Source organism: Narcine bancroftii, chromosome 3 (genome assembly GCF_036971445.1).
Source record: "Narcine bancroftii isolate sNarBan1 chromosome 3, sNarBan1.hap1, whole genome shotgun sequence".
NCBI lineage: Eukaryota > Metazoa > Chordata > Chondrichthyes > Torpediniformes > Narcinidae > Narcine > Narcine bancroftii.
This window is the reverse complement of record NC_091471.1, coordinates 138,226,364-138,241,657: the sequence shown is the minus strand read 5'-3', so window position 1 is coordinate 138,241,657 and position 15,294 is coordinate 138,226,364. Positions and strand designations below refer to the sequence as shown.

At 39.6% G+C, this 15,294-nt stretch overlaps 1 protein-coding gene across 2 annotated transcripts in view; it reads right to left on the bottom strand.

The window, feature by feature from the left end:
• Positions 1–15,294, bottom strand: part of fat4 (FAT atypical cadherin 4) — a 465,822-nt gene that overhangs the window by 166,679 nt on the left and 283,849 nt on the right. For both annotated transcript variants that reach the window (XM_069925240.1, XM_069925241.1), the window contains exon 7: positions 6,431–6,605. In XM_069925240.1, coding sequence (XP_069781341.1) covers positions 6,431–6,605 — 175 coding nt within the window. The remainder of the gene's footprint in view (positions 1–6,430; positions 6,606–15,294) is intronic.

Genomic DNA, 15,294 nt, shown 5'->3' with positions numbered 1-15,294 from the left:
TCATATTCGGTAATGGTGCATGGAGATGAGGCATCAGAGGAGAATCTATTTCTTAAATAAACAAGTGACAAGACTACCTGCCCCTCGGTCATTCACCTGGAAGGACATGAGCTGCAATCTGCTAAGTATATGCAGAACACACTTACCTTGCCACTAATATCATCAAACTGGAAAAGATGCAGGAGAAAAAAAAATCATGAGAATGTAACTGGAGTAGTGAGCTTGAATTATAAGAAGTTGAATAGACTAGGACTTTTATCCCTCCTGCACTGAAGGTAAATGAAGCTACTTTATAGAGGCTTATAAAATCATGAGTATAGTATTTAGATAAATAGTTATATCATTATTCTCATGGTAAAGGAAGCTACAACATGAGGGGCATAGATTTAAAGAGAGAGAGGAAATTTTTAAAAGGGGCCTGAGGGGCATTTTTTCCCATGCAGTGGGTGGAAGGCATGTAGAGCAAACTACCAGAGGAAATAGTAGAAGCAGAGACAATTGTGTTGTTCAAGACAGATAGGTGCTTGGATAGGAAAAGTTTGAAAGGATATAGGGTGAACATAGGCAAATGGGACTAACTTGATCAACATGGAAAAGATGCATAATGGGCAGGAAGAAACATGCAATAGTAATGGGACAAACTCCTAAGCAATTGCAAACAGTTTGAAAAAAATCATTAATTTGCTCCAAAAAGAAATTATTGTTTCAATTTTGAGATTTAAATTGGTAAATCTCATAAATTTTAAATATTGCAATCCTACAATTAATCAAGATTGCAAACAAGAAAGGGTGGGGAGGGAAAACATTTTTTCAATAATATTTAGAAGACAACAACTGAAAGTGAAATTTACTTGCAACTTTCAAGGAAAACCTTTAGTCTTAGGGTCCTTAAATGTGGTCAATATCTTTTCACACTGATACTGCATGAACATGTCTGCCGGGGGAAAAACATCAAGGGAAATTATCTTATTTTTAAAAGTGGTGTGTAATTCTGTTGAAAGTGAAGAAAATACTTTTTTTCCACCTGACTTGAAAACTGTTAGAAGCACGATAATTTCCATATCTCTCTGGGCCTATACTCTGACATCCACAGGGGCATTAGGAAAAAATGTCCATTTATCTAATCAGAATTTTTATAATGTACGGTAACTATTACCTTCAAAATTTAAAATTGCAATTGATACAGCCTGCTAAATCTATTAGTACATAAAGCACATTTCACTGACTACAGTAGTTCCTTTACTCACCTCAATTTCCAAAATTATCTGTACATTTAAAAAACAATTGGACAGGTATAGGAATAGGAAAGTTTTAGAGAAATAAGGGCTGAACACAGCTAAATGGAACTAGTTCAGGTGGACAACTTTCTGGCATGGACAAGATGGGCCCAAGGAAATGTTTTTGTGCTGTATAAACTCAAACACTTTAAATAATATTGAAACTCAAAGTAATGTTCATCTCAGCACTCTGGCTTGTGTTCAATTTTGTGTCAAAGCAGCATATGCTTGAGATTTCTTAGCACTTTACAATGGTCTGGTCTAATGCATAATCCCTTCAGAATCCCTCAAAGACAGATTGCACTTGCAAGGACTGTTTATTCTCCCTAAAGCATCTGCATGTTATTTCTGCTAAAACAACTGTCCAAATAGCATGTGAGATATTAAAATATTCTTATGTCAGGTAAAAAGGCATTGAAAATTGTGGAGTTTAAAATCCAGACAAAGTTCTGAAATGATGCAAAAAATCTGTAATGAAGACACAGTTCAAAGGATGAGGGAAATCATATGCACTTGTACTTGCGATGGAGCACATTCAAAGAAGATCTGGATGCATTTGAAGTGATAGTTCATATGCTTCCAGGGCAGTGTACAAGGTGGCAAACTATGCCTGGTTTTACTTGAGAAAATGGCTCAGAATTTACACAGACATTCAGGCATTCTGTGGGTAACTTCAGGATTACTTTTTATAAAGAAGATTGTGGTCTTTTATTAACTACTGCATGGAGTTTATGTGGCCTCAATGGTACAGCAACTTTACACCATTTGGCTTGTAGAATTTACCTAATCAGCAGGTTAGGCCAACATCGGATCAGTCTCTATATTCAACTGCTAAAAGTAAAATACTGCAGAAGGTAGCAATCTAAAACATAATGAGGGAAATAGTTAGCATATCAGATGATTTGTGGAAAAAAAAATCAATGTTTTAGGTAGGTGACTTTTCATCAAATAATTTCCTTGATGCAGACTCATAGCTGTGAGGATCAAACAGCTGCATGTTTTAACTCAAACATTTTCAAAGATTTAAAGAGTAATTCAACTTCTGCATATTTAAGCAGAAGTGTGTTCAAAATTTGCAATAGAATGAATTGTTTTGGACAGATTCTGAAAGTTTTGAGTAGAAGCACTGAGGGTCAAGAAAAAAGAAATCATCAATTTATTTAATTCTATTGCATTTTGCATTTCATGAAACTGAATAGCATGGCATACAACAATGGGATAAATACAACGCAGCTACATTTTTGAATCCATAGACATTACAAATGTCTGCTTTCATATGAGCATAATCTATTGGACTGTTTTCTCCATTAAAAATTATTTTTATTACAGAGAACCTTACAGCTAAGTACAGGCCCTACAGCCCATGACGTTGCATTAACCTATATAAACCTACTCAACAATCTAAACCTTCTTTATCTCACACCCATAGCTCATAAATATTGACATAGTCACGAGGTTTGCAGTGTAAAAAAAACCATAAATTAATTATAAAACAGCTAACTGTATCACTATCAACTCTTCAAACCACTAAATTATATTGAAAATGACAGTGGACAGAGAGGTCTGCTATGATTGAGCAGATAACATGGCATTTATCATAGTATGCCTTATGAATATCAAGTATAGTGGGAAATCTGTAAGTACAAGAACACATAAATTGTTTTAAACCTGTTGTATGATATATCACTGACAAATCTATCAGCGATGCAACTGGCTGCTGGAGTCTGGAACTGTGAAATATTGTAACAGGTAAGGATATAGCGAATGTCAGCCATAGCTTGTGAGAAATTGAAAGCAAACCAGCAAATAGTATTGGCTGGTGGACCACAATAGCTAAAATAAACATTAATCAATCTTTAGATTATAACTGGCAAGTGATTTTAACCTCTTACAATTGATCTCTGCATTTCTCCCAGGATGGGGCCTGCTGATATTATCTGTTATCAATGTCTAAGTATAGTTATGTAATAAATAATTCATGTAGCACTACTTACAAAAACCTGCCAGCAGATAAACCGGAAAGTCTCATGTCCCCCATTCCCCCCCCCCCCAAAATGCACTGGGTAATATCGTTTACCACCTTTTCAAATCCCTCTGAGGCCATGAGAGAATTCTCCCTCCTTTCTTCCATCCTTACAGCATCTATCCTTGAACTAGCAGGACTCTTCTACAGCAAGAAGAAAGGCTTTCTAAATTGCAGTTGTGAGGTTAAATGTTGACAGTTGTGAGATCTTGCAATGAATTAATAGAATAGACATGCTGAAACTCACATCGCAAGACATTATATAGATTTATGTGACTTTTAAAAACCGATTCAGAGTGACAATAAATGCTATTTTAACACGATTAGAAAGAAGATAAAACAATTTCTTGGTTTTTCTATACCTCCACCAAGTGAAACACAATTCAATGTTGCAAGTGGAATCAGCCACACTAAACTGCAGTAATTGTGCTTCATAAATGGAATTAAGCAATGTCATATATTTGAATTTCTGAATAGTAAGTTCATGTATTTTTCCTTTTCTTCCTTCAGGCACATCGACTGATCATTTAAATATGGTTCATCTGGTGACCAGCACTTATGCCTTACCCAACAACTTTCAGATTTTTGAACATATCTCTAAATTGGCCTTTCAACCTTCCCTGCTTGAAGGAGAACAATTCAAACCTCTCTAGACTCTACACGTAATTAAAGTTACTCATCTCTTCTGCTACTTTCTCAAATGCCTTCTGCACCTTTTTTTTTAATTTTAAAATTTTTTTTATTTAGCGGAGGAATGAGGGAGGCAGACGGAAGGGGCTCCACTCAGAGGTTTTAATGAGAGTGCCTGAAGGCCGGGGACTCGAGGCGATAGAGGGAGGGGGAGAGAGAGGAGGAGGAGAGGAGGGATAATGAAGAAGGATAGTGAGAGGCCGCGTGGACAGGAGGGGGTGTTTAACCACAAAGGACCCCCCCCCCCAGGGACTGTGGCCGGGGGCCACCCCTCCGAGTGGGGTTTTTATCTTTAAAAAGTATCTGAAGTGAATCATGGCTTCGGCGTCTGGGAACGACGACGACCTGACCATCCCCCGAGCGGCCATCAATAAGATGATCAAGGAGACGCTGCCCAATGTGCGGGTGGCCAACGAAGCCCGGGAGCTGGTGGTGAGCTGCTGCACCGAGTTCATTCACCTCGTCTCGTCGGAGGCCCTGCCTTCTGCACCTTGATGTCTTTCCGAAAATACAGTGCCCAGAAATGGACAAAATTCTTCAGCTAAGATTCAAGTATGCTGTATAATGTTTTGGCAGAACTTCCTTGTTTTTATACCTTATTTCTCTAAAAACAAACTCAAAGGCCTCATGCATTTTTAACTTGTTGACTTGGCAGAGTATTCCCATTTATGTCAATATTGGTCCTGCTTGGGGAAGTTATGCTGTATTCTTTAGCATCATGGATTAAAAAAGAGAGGCAATCAAATAAATGATGAAGATTAAATTCAGGAAACAAGAGGCACAGAAAGTTATTGTGGTTCCAGGGCTTAGAAAGATATTTCAAATACATTCCAGGATGTACCTGGAATGAATTAGATAAGATTTGTCTCTGAAAACAAGATTTTTGAGATGGAACATTTATAGCATAAATTTGATCAAGTTAGTCAGGAATGGATGTGCCTGAATAAATAATCACTGGGGCTTTCCTCAGCTGTCACCTACCTTTGTTATTGGGAAATTAATTTTGATACTTGTTTTGAGTATCAATGCTTCCATTATTGGTATATCATAATTCCCAGCTAAGTAAAAGATAAAATAAAATATGAACTGTCTTCTTTACCTGGTCATTCCTACCATGTCTGGTGTAACACAAAATATTAAAAGTGACAGAGTTGCAGATAAATCAAACCATGTGGGAGCAATCTATTGAAGTAAAGAAAGATTACTGGCTCCATGTATTCATCTGCACTGGACTTTTATCAGAGAACAAGTTATACAGCCTGCTATTCGCATACACTCATACTTCTATCTTGTGGTGATCTAATTCAGTGTGTTAAGTGCTTTGGAATATTACAATATATATAAATGCAACCACAGATCCAATATTTTTGCAGAACAGTCGTAGATTGCTTGACACAACAAAACAGTATATTTATACCATTGTCATATTCCATTGTTCAGAGTCCAGTCAAGCATCAGTAAAAAATTTAACTTTGATAGGAAATACCCACATTTTCCATCTTTTAAATTAAAAGTCAGGAAGTTCTATTTCCCAATTTGACATTGGCAGGCAAAATTTCAAACTGTAGCAATGATTTACAGTTGCTCACATTATGTGAATGGGACTAAATTAGTGATGATCTGAAATAAAGCCACATGAAGTAAACAAGACAAAAGAAACATTTTCCTGTGAATTGCTTAATTATAATGTCATAATGTAATAACATTGTCCATTTAACTGAAATGATTCAAATTAAATTCCCTACATTTAAAATATGAATTGTATGCTTTTAGCATACAAAAGATTCCAAAGGAAGATAACATTGAAATTCTCACTAAGCATGGGATAAATTTCTTCTACTTCTGTTGAATACTTTCTCCATGAAAAGACTGACTATAAACTCAAGTGCCAGAGTCATGTTTATTTGACTCACAATTCTCTATCTCATATTAACCTGTAAACATTAACACTTCAGAAATCTCAAATTCTGAAAATTGGATTTACTGAGTACAGTACACCTGATTTTTCATCTGCATTCTTGTCAGGAGCAGAAGTTTGCTTTCAGTTTTAATATACAGTGAAACCTCATTAGAACGTGATTCATTAATCCGCGGAATTGCTTATAGCGTGGGTGTCTGTGGACCCCAAACATTGATTTTAAGATGCCAGGCTAACAGTGGCTAACAGCCACAAACTCAAAAATGGTCTCTTATGGCTCATTTACGAGATGTGTATGTTGATATGTGGAGTTTAAAGGTCTTAAAGGTTTTATTATAGGGTTTGAGTCACAGTATTCTGTTTTCCAGCTTCTTGAATCATGATGTATATGCATCTGTTCCGCGACTCGGCTGTAATGCGGTATGAAATCTTGGACCTCAACTACCGTGTTCTTACACATACAGGGTAAAGTATGTGAGTGAGTGAGTTGGTTCGAAATGCAGATCAGTCTGCTGCTTTTACCTGCATCGGTGGCAATGACAGTCAGGACAAACTGTGCTGTTGTTTCTCGATCGAGGCTCACAATCAGGCTCAACTGACCACTGGAGGTCAGAGTAAAAGCTCCTTGTTCATTCCCATCAATAATTGTATACGTCAATTGACCATTTACCCCTTGGTCATCATCACGAGCTACGACCTAAAACAAAAGAATCAATTGGATATAAAAGCCTAAGAAAATAACAATATTTAAAAAAAACAAAGGTGATAACACATTTTAGGCAATTTTACTGAAGAACATAGAAATGCCTATTATCAAGAGTCCAGGAAACTATGCAGATAAAAATGTCAAAGATAACTCCAGGACATGAAACTTAAGTGTATTTAATTTTTTTAAAAGATGGCATCATCCAGATTGTTATTCATAACATTAAGAATATTTTGTGAAAAATTTGGTATGTAACATATGTATAACAGGAATAATTGTAACTTTGGACGAAAACCAAATAAAAATTGACCTCAACTACACAAAATGCTGGAAGAACTCAGTGGGTCAGGCAGCATCCATGCTTAACGTTTGGGGCCAAAACTGTTTCCAACCAGAGACCTTATCTGAAACTTACATAAATTCCTTTCAAAGAATAGAAATTTTATCATTATATTCTTTCAGGAAGAATTACCACAAAAGTCAAGCGGAGTTACCTTCACTTAATTATGCCAATATAATTCCATAAATGAACTAACAACCATTTACCAGTCAAAGTGTTAGTTTTAGCAATCATTTATACATATTTAGTAACTATTTAACATAGATTAGCTTTTCTTCATTCATAAACACAGTATGAGTCTGATAAGAGCTGAACTTAAATACCTAGACAGAATAAGGACAGCATGGTTAGTGTCGTGGTTAGCACAAGCTATTACAGCACCAGTGAACAAGGTTCAAATCCAGTGCTGTCTGTAAGGGGTTGGTACCCTCTCCCCGTGTATGCATGGGTTTCCTTGTGTGCTCCAGTTTCCTCCCACATTCTAAAAATGTACAGGTTAATTGGTCACATGGGTGTATTTGGGAGGCATGGACATGTGGGCTGGAAGGGCCTGTAAATGTGCTGTACCCCTAAAATTAAAAAAAATGCCATGAGAAGGTTGCGGTGAGGAACCTTCTCAATCCATTGAGTTCTTGTGCAGAGGTTATTCCCACAATGCTGGTCTGGAAGGGAGTACCCAGTGATGCCAAAGGAATGGCAATATATTTCCAAGTTTGGTTATTATGTCAAGGTGAGGGGGGGGGGGGGGAGGGTAGAGCGAGGAGGGATTGGAACTTGCCAGTAATGGAAATTACTATCTAATGACAGGATTTGTTTTTCTAAGTGATAGAGATTGGAAGGATGCAGTTTTAGGAGGTTTTGTCAAAGAAGATTTGGTGTGGGCAACATAACATTTTGTTCCTTTCCAATCACTGTCAGGCTCTTGAACATCCCCTTATTACACTAATCTGGAACAGCTCAAACACTGTAAAAGAATTATCTGCTCTATCAAGAAGGATACAAAAGGATAAAAAAGGATTTATTATCTATCAATGATTTTGTATTATTGTATCTTTTTAATTCAATTTTATACTGTTGCGTTTTTGGTTGGCTTTGCAGTTTTTTTTTAAATAAAGTATCTGTTCAGCTCCAGCAAGTAATATTTTTAGTGCATGCCTTCCATAATGCTTGGGACAAAGATATTTTTTCCTTTATTTCTCTCTTTGCTTCACAGTTTTATATTTGTAATCAAACAATTCACATATGATTAATGTGTAAATTCCAGATTTTATGCAAGGTATTTGTATACATTTTGGTTTAACCATGTAGAAATTACAGCAGCTTTTATACATAGCCCCCTCATTTCAGGGCACCATAATATTTGGGACATTAGGCTTCACAGGTGTTTGTGAGTTCTCAGGTATGTTTAATTGCTTCTTTGGTGCAGGTATAAAAGAGGTAGGCTCGCATCTAAGTTTTTGATGACCTTTGGAGTCTGTAGTTGTCAGTTTTCAATTTGAAATATGACTAGAAATATGCCACTGAACTCAGCTCTGGATCATCTCGAAAACAGCAGTTTATACATATGGCTGCTCTTCATAGAATACAGCTCAGCCTTCAACACCAATATCTCTCAGTGTTGGTCCAGAAGCTCCAAACTCTGGGCCTCTGCACCTCCCACTGCAATTGGATCCTTGACTTCCTCATTAGAAGACCACAGTCAGTACAAATTGGTAAAAATGTCTCTTCCTTTCTATCAACACAGGTGCATTTCAAGGGGTGCGTACTTAGCCCACTGCTCTACTCATTACATACCAGGCACAATTCTGATGCTATCTACGAATTTGCCAATGACACCACAGTTGTTGGCAGAATCACAAACAAAGAAGATGATTGTGGACTTCAGGAGGAAGTCAGGAGAACACAATCCAGTCCTCATCAAGGGATCAGTAGTGGAGAGGGTCAAGAACTTCAAATTCCTGGGTGCCAACATTTCCGATGATCTGTCCTGGAGCCTCCATATCAATGCAATCACAAAGAAGGCTCGCAAGCGGTTATACTTTGTGAGGTATATGAGGAGATTTGGAATGTCACAGAAGACTCTCAAAAACTTCTACAAGTGTACCATGGAGAGCATCCTGGCTGGTTGCATCACTGTATGGAGGTGACAATGCTCAGGACAATAAAAACTTCAAAGGGTTGCAAAATGAAGGGTGTCAAACTTCACTCCATCGAGTATTCCTACAAGAGGCAGTATCTTAAGAAAGAAGCCTCTATCCTCAAGGACCCCCACCACCCAGGCCATGCTCTCATCACTCTGCTACCATCAGGAAAAAGGTATAGGAGTCTAAAGACGAGCACTCAGCAGGACAAGGACAGCTTCTTCCCCACAGTTATCAGATTCCTGAATGATCAGTGAACCAAAGACACTGCCTTACTTTGAATTTTCATTCACTATTTTTATTTATTGTTAGGTGGTTTATATGAATATTTGCATAGTGATGCTGCCACAAAACAACAAATTTTGTGACTTATGTCAATAAAGTCTGATTCTGATAGTTAAGGAAGCCATAATGAGGTTGTCAATAAAGTCTGATTCTGATAGTTAGGGAAGCCATAATGAAGTTGTCAAACAGGAATAAAACAGTAAGAGATATTGCCCAAACCTTAGGATTACCAAAATCAACTGTTTGGAACATCATTAAGAAGAGGGTACTGGTCAGCTCATTAATCACAAAGGGTCTGGTATTCCAAGAAGACTTCCACTGCAGGTGATAGAAGAATTCTCATCATAATGAAGAGAATTCTCTAAAAGTATGTCCGACAGACCAGAAACACACTTCAGGAGGCAAGTGTGGATATGTCAATGTCTACTGTCTACACTGCACAATGGAAACCATGGCAAAGGTGGTATGCTTTGGATCTGGGCAGTTCCTTTACATCTTCACACTTTGCTCTTGCCATCACTCTGATACAGGTCTCATCTGCCACAAGACCTTTTTCCATAATTTGGGATATGTTTGATTCTAAGGGGGCGGGGGCAGGGGGGGGAAGTGTAGTAATGTAACTGTTTTTAAAGTGAGGGAGAGGGGTTTTACTTCCTGTGTGCCTTGTGTCTGTCTTCTTTACTTCCTGTGTGCCTTGTATATAGCTTGGAGGTCATGCTGTGTGTAAGAGGAGAAAGAGCAGTGGAAGAAGACAAGCGTCTAAGATGGTTTTGGTGCTCCAGAAAAAAATAATTATTCTGGGTGGTTCTTTCCCAAAATAGAAGTTACCACACTTCCTATGTGCTGTTAACACTGAATTTATCAAAATAAGTTTAGAGTTCTCCATTGTGCTCCAGATATGCCATGTAGAATGAATTTGAGAAGTCAGATTGTGAGTCCCTTGTCCCAGAAAGCCTGTCAGAGATCTGTATGCAGCCTCAGGAATTAAGTTTCTGATCCAAAGTGCCTGACACCAGGATGTTCATGGTTGGAGATCTGATTAGGGCAATAGCAAAGTGGGTTTTTACGAGGCTCTAAAGCCTGTGTACGGCCCCTCACCCCAAGTCCAAAGCCCGCTGTGCAGCTCAGACGGCAAAGTCCTCCTCAGCGACAAGATCTCCATCCTCAACCGATGGTCAGAACACTTCCAATCTCTTTTCAGTGCCAACCGCTCAGTTCAAGATTCCGCCCTGCTCCAGCTCCCTCAACAGCCCCTAAGACTAGAGCTGGATGAGGTCCTCACCCAGGATGAGACATATAAGGCAATTGAACAACTGAAAAGTGGCAAAGAAGCAGGTATGGATGGAATCCCCCCCCCCAGAGGTCTGGAAGGCTGGCGGAAAAACTCTGCATGCCAAACTGCATGAGTTTTTCAAGCTCTGCTGGGACCAAGGAAAGCTGCCTCAGGACCTTTGTGATGCCATCATCATCACCCTGTACAAAAATAAAGGCGAGAAATCAGACTGCTCAAACTACAGGGGAATCACGCTGCTCTCTATTGCAAGCAAAATCTTTGCTAGGATTCTCCTAAATAGAATAATACCTAGTGTCACCGAAAATGTTCTCCCAGAATCACAGTGCGGCTTTCGCGCAAACAGAAGAACTACTGACATGGACTTTGCCCTTAGACAGCACCAAGAAAAGTGCAGAGAACAAAACAAAGGACTCTACATCACCTTTGTTGACCTCACCAAAGCCTTCGACACCGCGAGTAGGAAAGTGCTTTGGCAAATACTAGAGGGCCTCTGATGCCCCCCAAAGTTCCTCAACATGGTTATCCAACTGCACGAAAACCAACAAGGTCTGGTCAGATACAGCATTGAGCTCTCTGAACCCTTCTCCATTAACAATGGCGTGAAGCAAGGCTGCGTTCTCGCACCAACCCTCTTTTCAATCTTCTTCAGCATGATGCTGAAACAAGCTATGAAAGACCTCAACAATGAAGACGCTGTTTACATCCGGTACCGCACGGATGGCAGTCTCTTCAATCTGAGGTGCCTGCAAGCTCACACAAAGACACAAGAGCAACTTGTCCGTGAACTACTCTTTGCAGATGATGCCGCTTTAGTTGCCCATTCAGAGCCAGCACTTCAGCGCTTGATGTCCTGTTTTGCATAAACTGCCAAAATGTTTGGCCTGGAAGTCAGCCTGAAGAAAACTGAGGTCCTCCATCAGCCAGCTCCCCACCATGACTACCAGCACGCCCACATCTCCATCGGGCACACAAAACTCAAAACGGTCAACCAGTTTACCTATCTCGGCTGCACCATTTCATCGGATGCAAGGATCGACAACGAGATAGACAACAGACTTGCCAAGGCAAATAGTGCCTTTGGAAGACTACACAAAAGAGTCTGGAAAAACAACCAACTGAAAAACCTCACAAAGATTAGTGTATACAGAGCCGTTGTCATACCCACACTCCTGTTCGGCTCCGAATCATGGGTCCTCTACCGGCATCACCTACGGCTCCTAGAACGCTTCCACCAGCGTTGTCTCCGCTCCATCCTCAACATTCATTGGAGCGACTTCATCTCCAACATCGAAGTACTCGAGATGTCAGAGGTCGACAGCATCGAATCCACGCTGCTGAAGATCAGACTGCGCTGGGTAGGTCAAGTCTCCAGAATGGAGGACCATCGCCTTCCTAAGATCGTGCTATATGGCGAGCTCTCCACTGGTCACCGAGACAGAGGTGCACCAAAGAAGAGGTACAAGGACTGCCTAAAGAAAGCTCTTGGTGCCTGCCACATTGACCATCGCCAGTGGACTGATATCGCCTCAAACCGTGCATCTTGCCGCCTCACAGTTCGGCGGGCAGCAACCACCTTTGAAGAAGACCGCAGAGCCCACCTCACTGTCAAAAGGCAAAGGAGGAAAAACCCAACACCCAACCCCAACAAACCAATTTTCCCTTGCAACCACTGCAACTGTATCTGCCTGTCCCATATCGGACTTGTCAGCCACAAACGAGCCTGCAGCTGATGTGGAGATTACCCCTCCATAAATCTTCGTCCGCGAAGCCAAGCCAAAGAAAAAGAGATTCTCTCCTGGACATGATCAAACCCTGAAAATTACATGGCATGAATAATTATTTGCCTCTTGTTATCCCAAGCTCTGGTGTTGTGTGTACTTTGCCACAAGCATGGATCGGGGAGTGCAACTTTTTGGTGTGCAGGAATCATGACTGAATTGGCCAGAGGTGGGCTGTGCCTCAAACTTTAACAGTGCCTTTAAAGATGCAAATAATTTTGAGTCATTTTTGATAGAAGTGAGCAGCAGTGTCACATCCTCCAGTACTCCTCTGCTGAGTCCTACTGACTGCGCATCCTTCCCCGTACAGGTTAAAAGGTCTGGTGATGATTCTTTTTACATCAAACAATATGGACCTCTGTGCCTAAGATGGCTGCACTCAGTCTTGGCAGCTCAGACCATGAAAGTTCTGGGAAGCATGTGGTTTCTTGACCATCCAGCTTCCCAGCCCCCTTCCCTTCCTCTCCTATCTGAGAGCTTTCTACCCCTCTGCGATTTCCCTCATCACTCTCAGCTTCTTTCTCTTCTACCCTCCCAGCTATATCCACCTCTTATCTGCGTGGGTTCCTCCCATTCTCATTCCTCATCTCTCCCCCTACATTTTCATTCAGGCCAAAATTGTTGATAGCCTTATATGATAGCCTGAATGAGCTGCTGAATTTTTCCAAACTTTTATGCATTGCATTAGACCCCAGCATCTGCAGATTTTCTTTTTTAACTAAAGTTGGTGCCTCTTTGTTCCTTTATAATGTGAACAAAGGAAAGTGTGACAGATATATTCTATTTTATATTGTATATAGATATGTTTTTTAAAGGAGATAGATTGTGGGGGTTTAGAGCGTAGGTCACTTCACACAAGCACTTCACAAAACAGATCTCATTTAAAATGCAAAATTTTGACTGAAGCCAGTCATGCAAGGACCAAGAGCCTTTGCAAAGACAATAAAACAATGAGACTGCTTTGCTAAAGAATTTCAAAAGCAGGTGTCAATGGATTATTGCTTTGAAAACAACAGATGAATAGGGTCAGAAGATTGGGTCCGGGGCCATGATCTGTCTGGTTGCATTTGCTGTTCTAAAAAGGTTAGATGGTTTTGACAAGCAGAGAGAGAGAACTGGTTTCTGCAATCGCTTTTGAGGGCTGAATCAACAAGCTGGCACCTTGTTTAAACCCTATTTTGAAGATGGGTTGTGAGTTCTGAGTTCAGCCTGTTGAAAACCTTTGTGGTACTTACAAGAGCAGATGGCTGGCTAGAGTGTTTCACCTAAAAGAAGGGAAACAAAAGGAACTTTGTGGTGACCTGCAGAAGAAGAGGTTAACATTTGCAAAACCCTGACAGGGCAAGTTTCTTCAGCAAGATGCCTGAAGTGGCTAATTGGAGGGTTTCGGTTGGGTGTGTCCAACAAGAAACCAAACTCTATCTGAAACCAACAAGAATCTTCCTGAGTGGTAACCAATTACCACTCAGAACTTGGTAAAAATTCATAAATGTTAAATTCTGTACATAGTATAAACATTTCCTGATAGCGGTGAACTTGGAGTAGTGAGAAGTGAGATTGGACTGTGAATAAAAGGGCTTTTCTGAACATGCACATTACATACATGTGTGCTTAGAATTAGATTGGGGTTAAGTTAAAAGTTTGATACTGTTTTCATGTTTAAAGAAAATTAAAAACTACTTTTGTTTAAGTAATCAATTGTCTTGGTGAATTTTTATTGTTGCTGGGTTTTGAGGTCCTCTGGGCTCGTAACAATTTCGGGGATCGTCTTTTCAGAATGAAATATTTGGAGTTTTGGGATCTTCATCTTTTGGAGTTTTTGTGATTTATTAGTTAATTGGTTTTTACAAGCTAATTTAAAGCTTGTTTTTATGGGAAAACAGCAGCAATGGATATTAGTATATTTTTGTCACAACCATCCTTTGCAGAGATGCAGAGGAAGAGAAAAGAGGAACTGACGGTCATTGCTAAGGAATTAAAGCTGGCTGAAGTCAAGCATTGGATGAGGAAAATACAAATACAGAGGATTATAATGAAATATTATATAGGTGAAGGAATATTTGTTGAGAAAGAGATAAATTTCTGGAGGATAGTTCTTTTGAATTGAAAAAATTGAGGGTGGAAAAAGAGAGAAATGGAACTTTGAGTTGCAGAAACAACAAAATGGGGCAGAGGAAGCTGAAAAACAAAGGATGTATGTATTAGAGGTAGCTGAAAATTGTAAGGTAAAACATCATGAGATGGGAATGTGCAGGGCTGTAACAAGATGTGAATGCATCCTTGTACTTACAAGATAAGAGAGACATTGATGGATTGAGAGGCAGGAAGCTAGCAGGGAAAGGATAGCAACAGTTTTAGTCATTGGACAAGTAATGATATGATGATGTTCTAAGCACATATCCAAGGGTATAAAAAATCACCATTTTGCTGATAACGGCAGAATGCATTCTCCGACTAACATGGTTAGTCGCAAGTGTTAAAATCCGGTAATAAAGAACAAAGAACCCTGATTTCGACTCAGCCTGGTGTTTGTCTCACTCATTCATGAACAAAGCAGACCTAACAAAATGGAGGAAGGAAATTGAAAGGGCAGATGGTTTCAATTAGAAAAATTAAAAATTGAGATGGAGGGTGGTAAGAGAATTGAGGCTGTAACTCCTGGGGAGAGGTTTTTGAGGGAAATATAGATACGTTTTTTCAGCTTTTGTAAAAGGTTGCTGATAGCTCAAGATGACCACAATAAAAATGGCCTCTTATGCTCCAAAGTGTATTGAACGGAAAAGCACAAATTGCATTCTCTAGATTGACTACAGAACAAGTGACAAATTATGATACTGTTAAA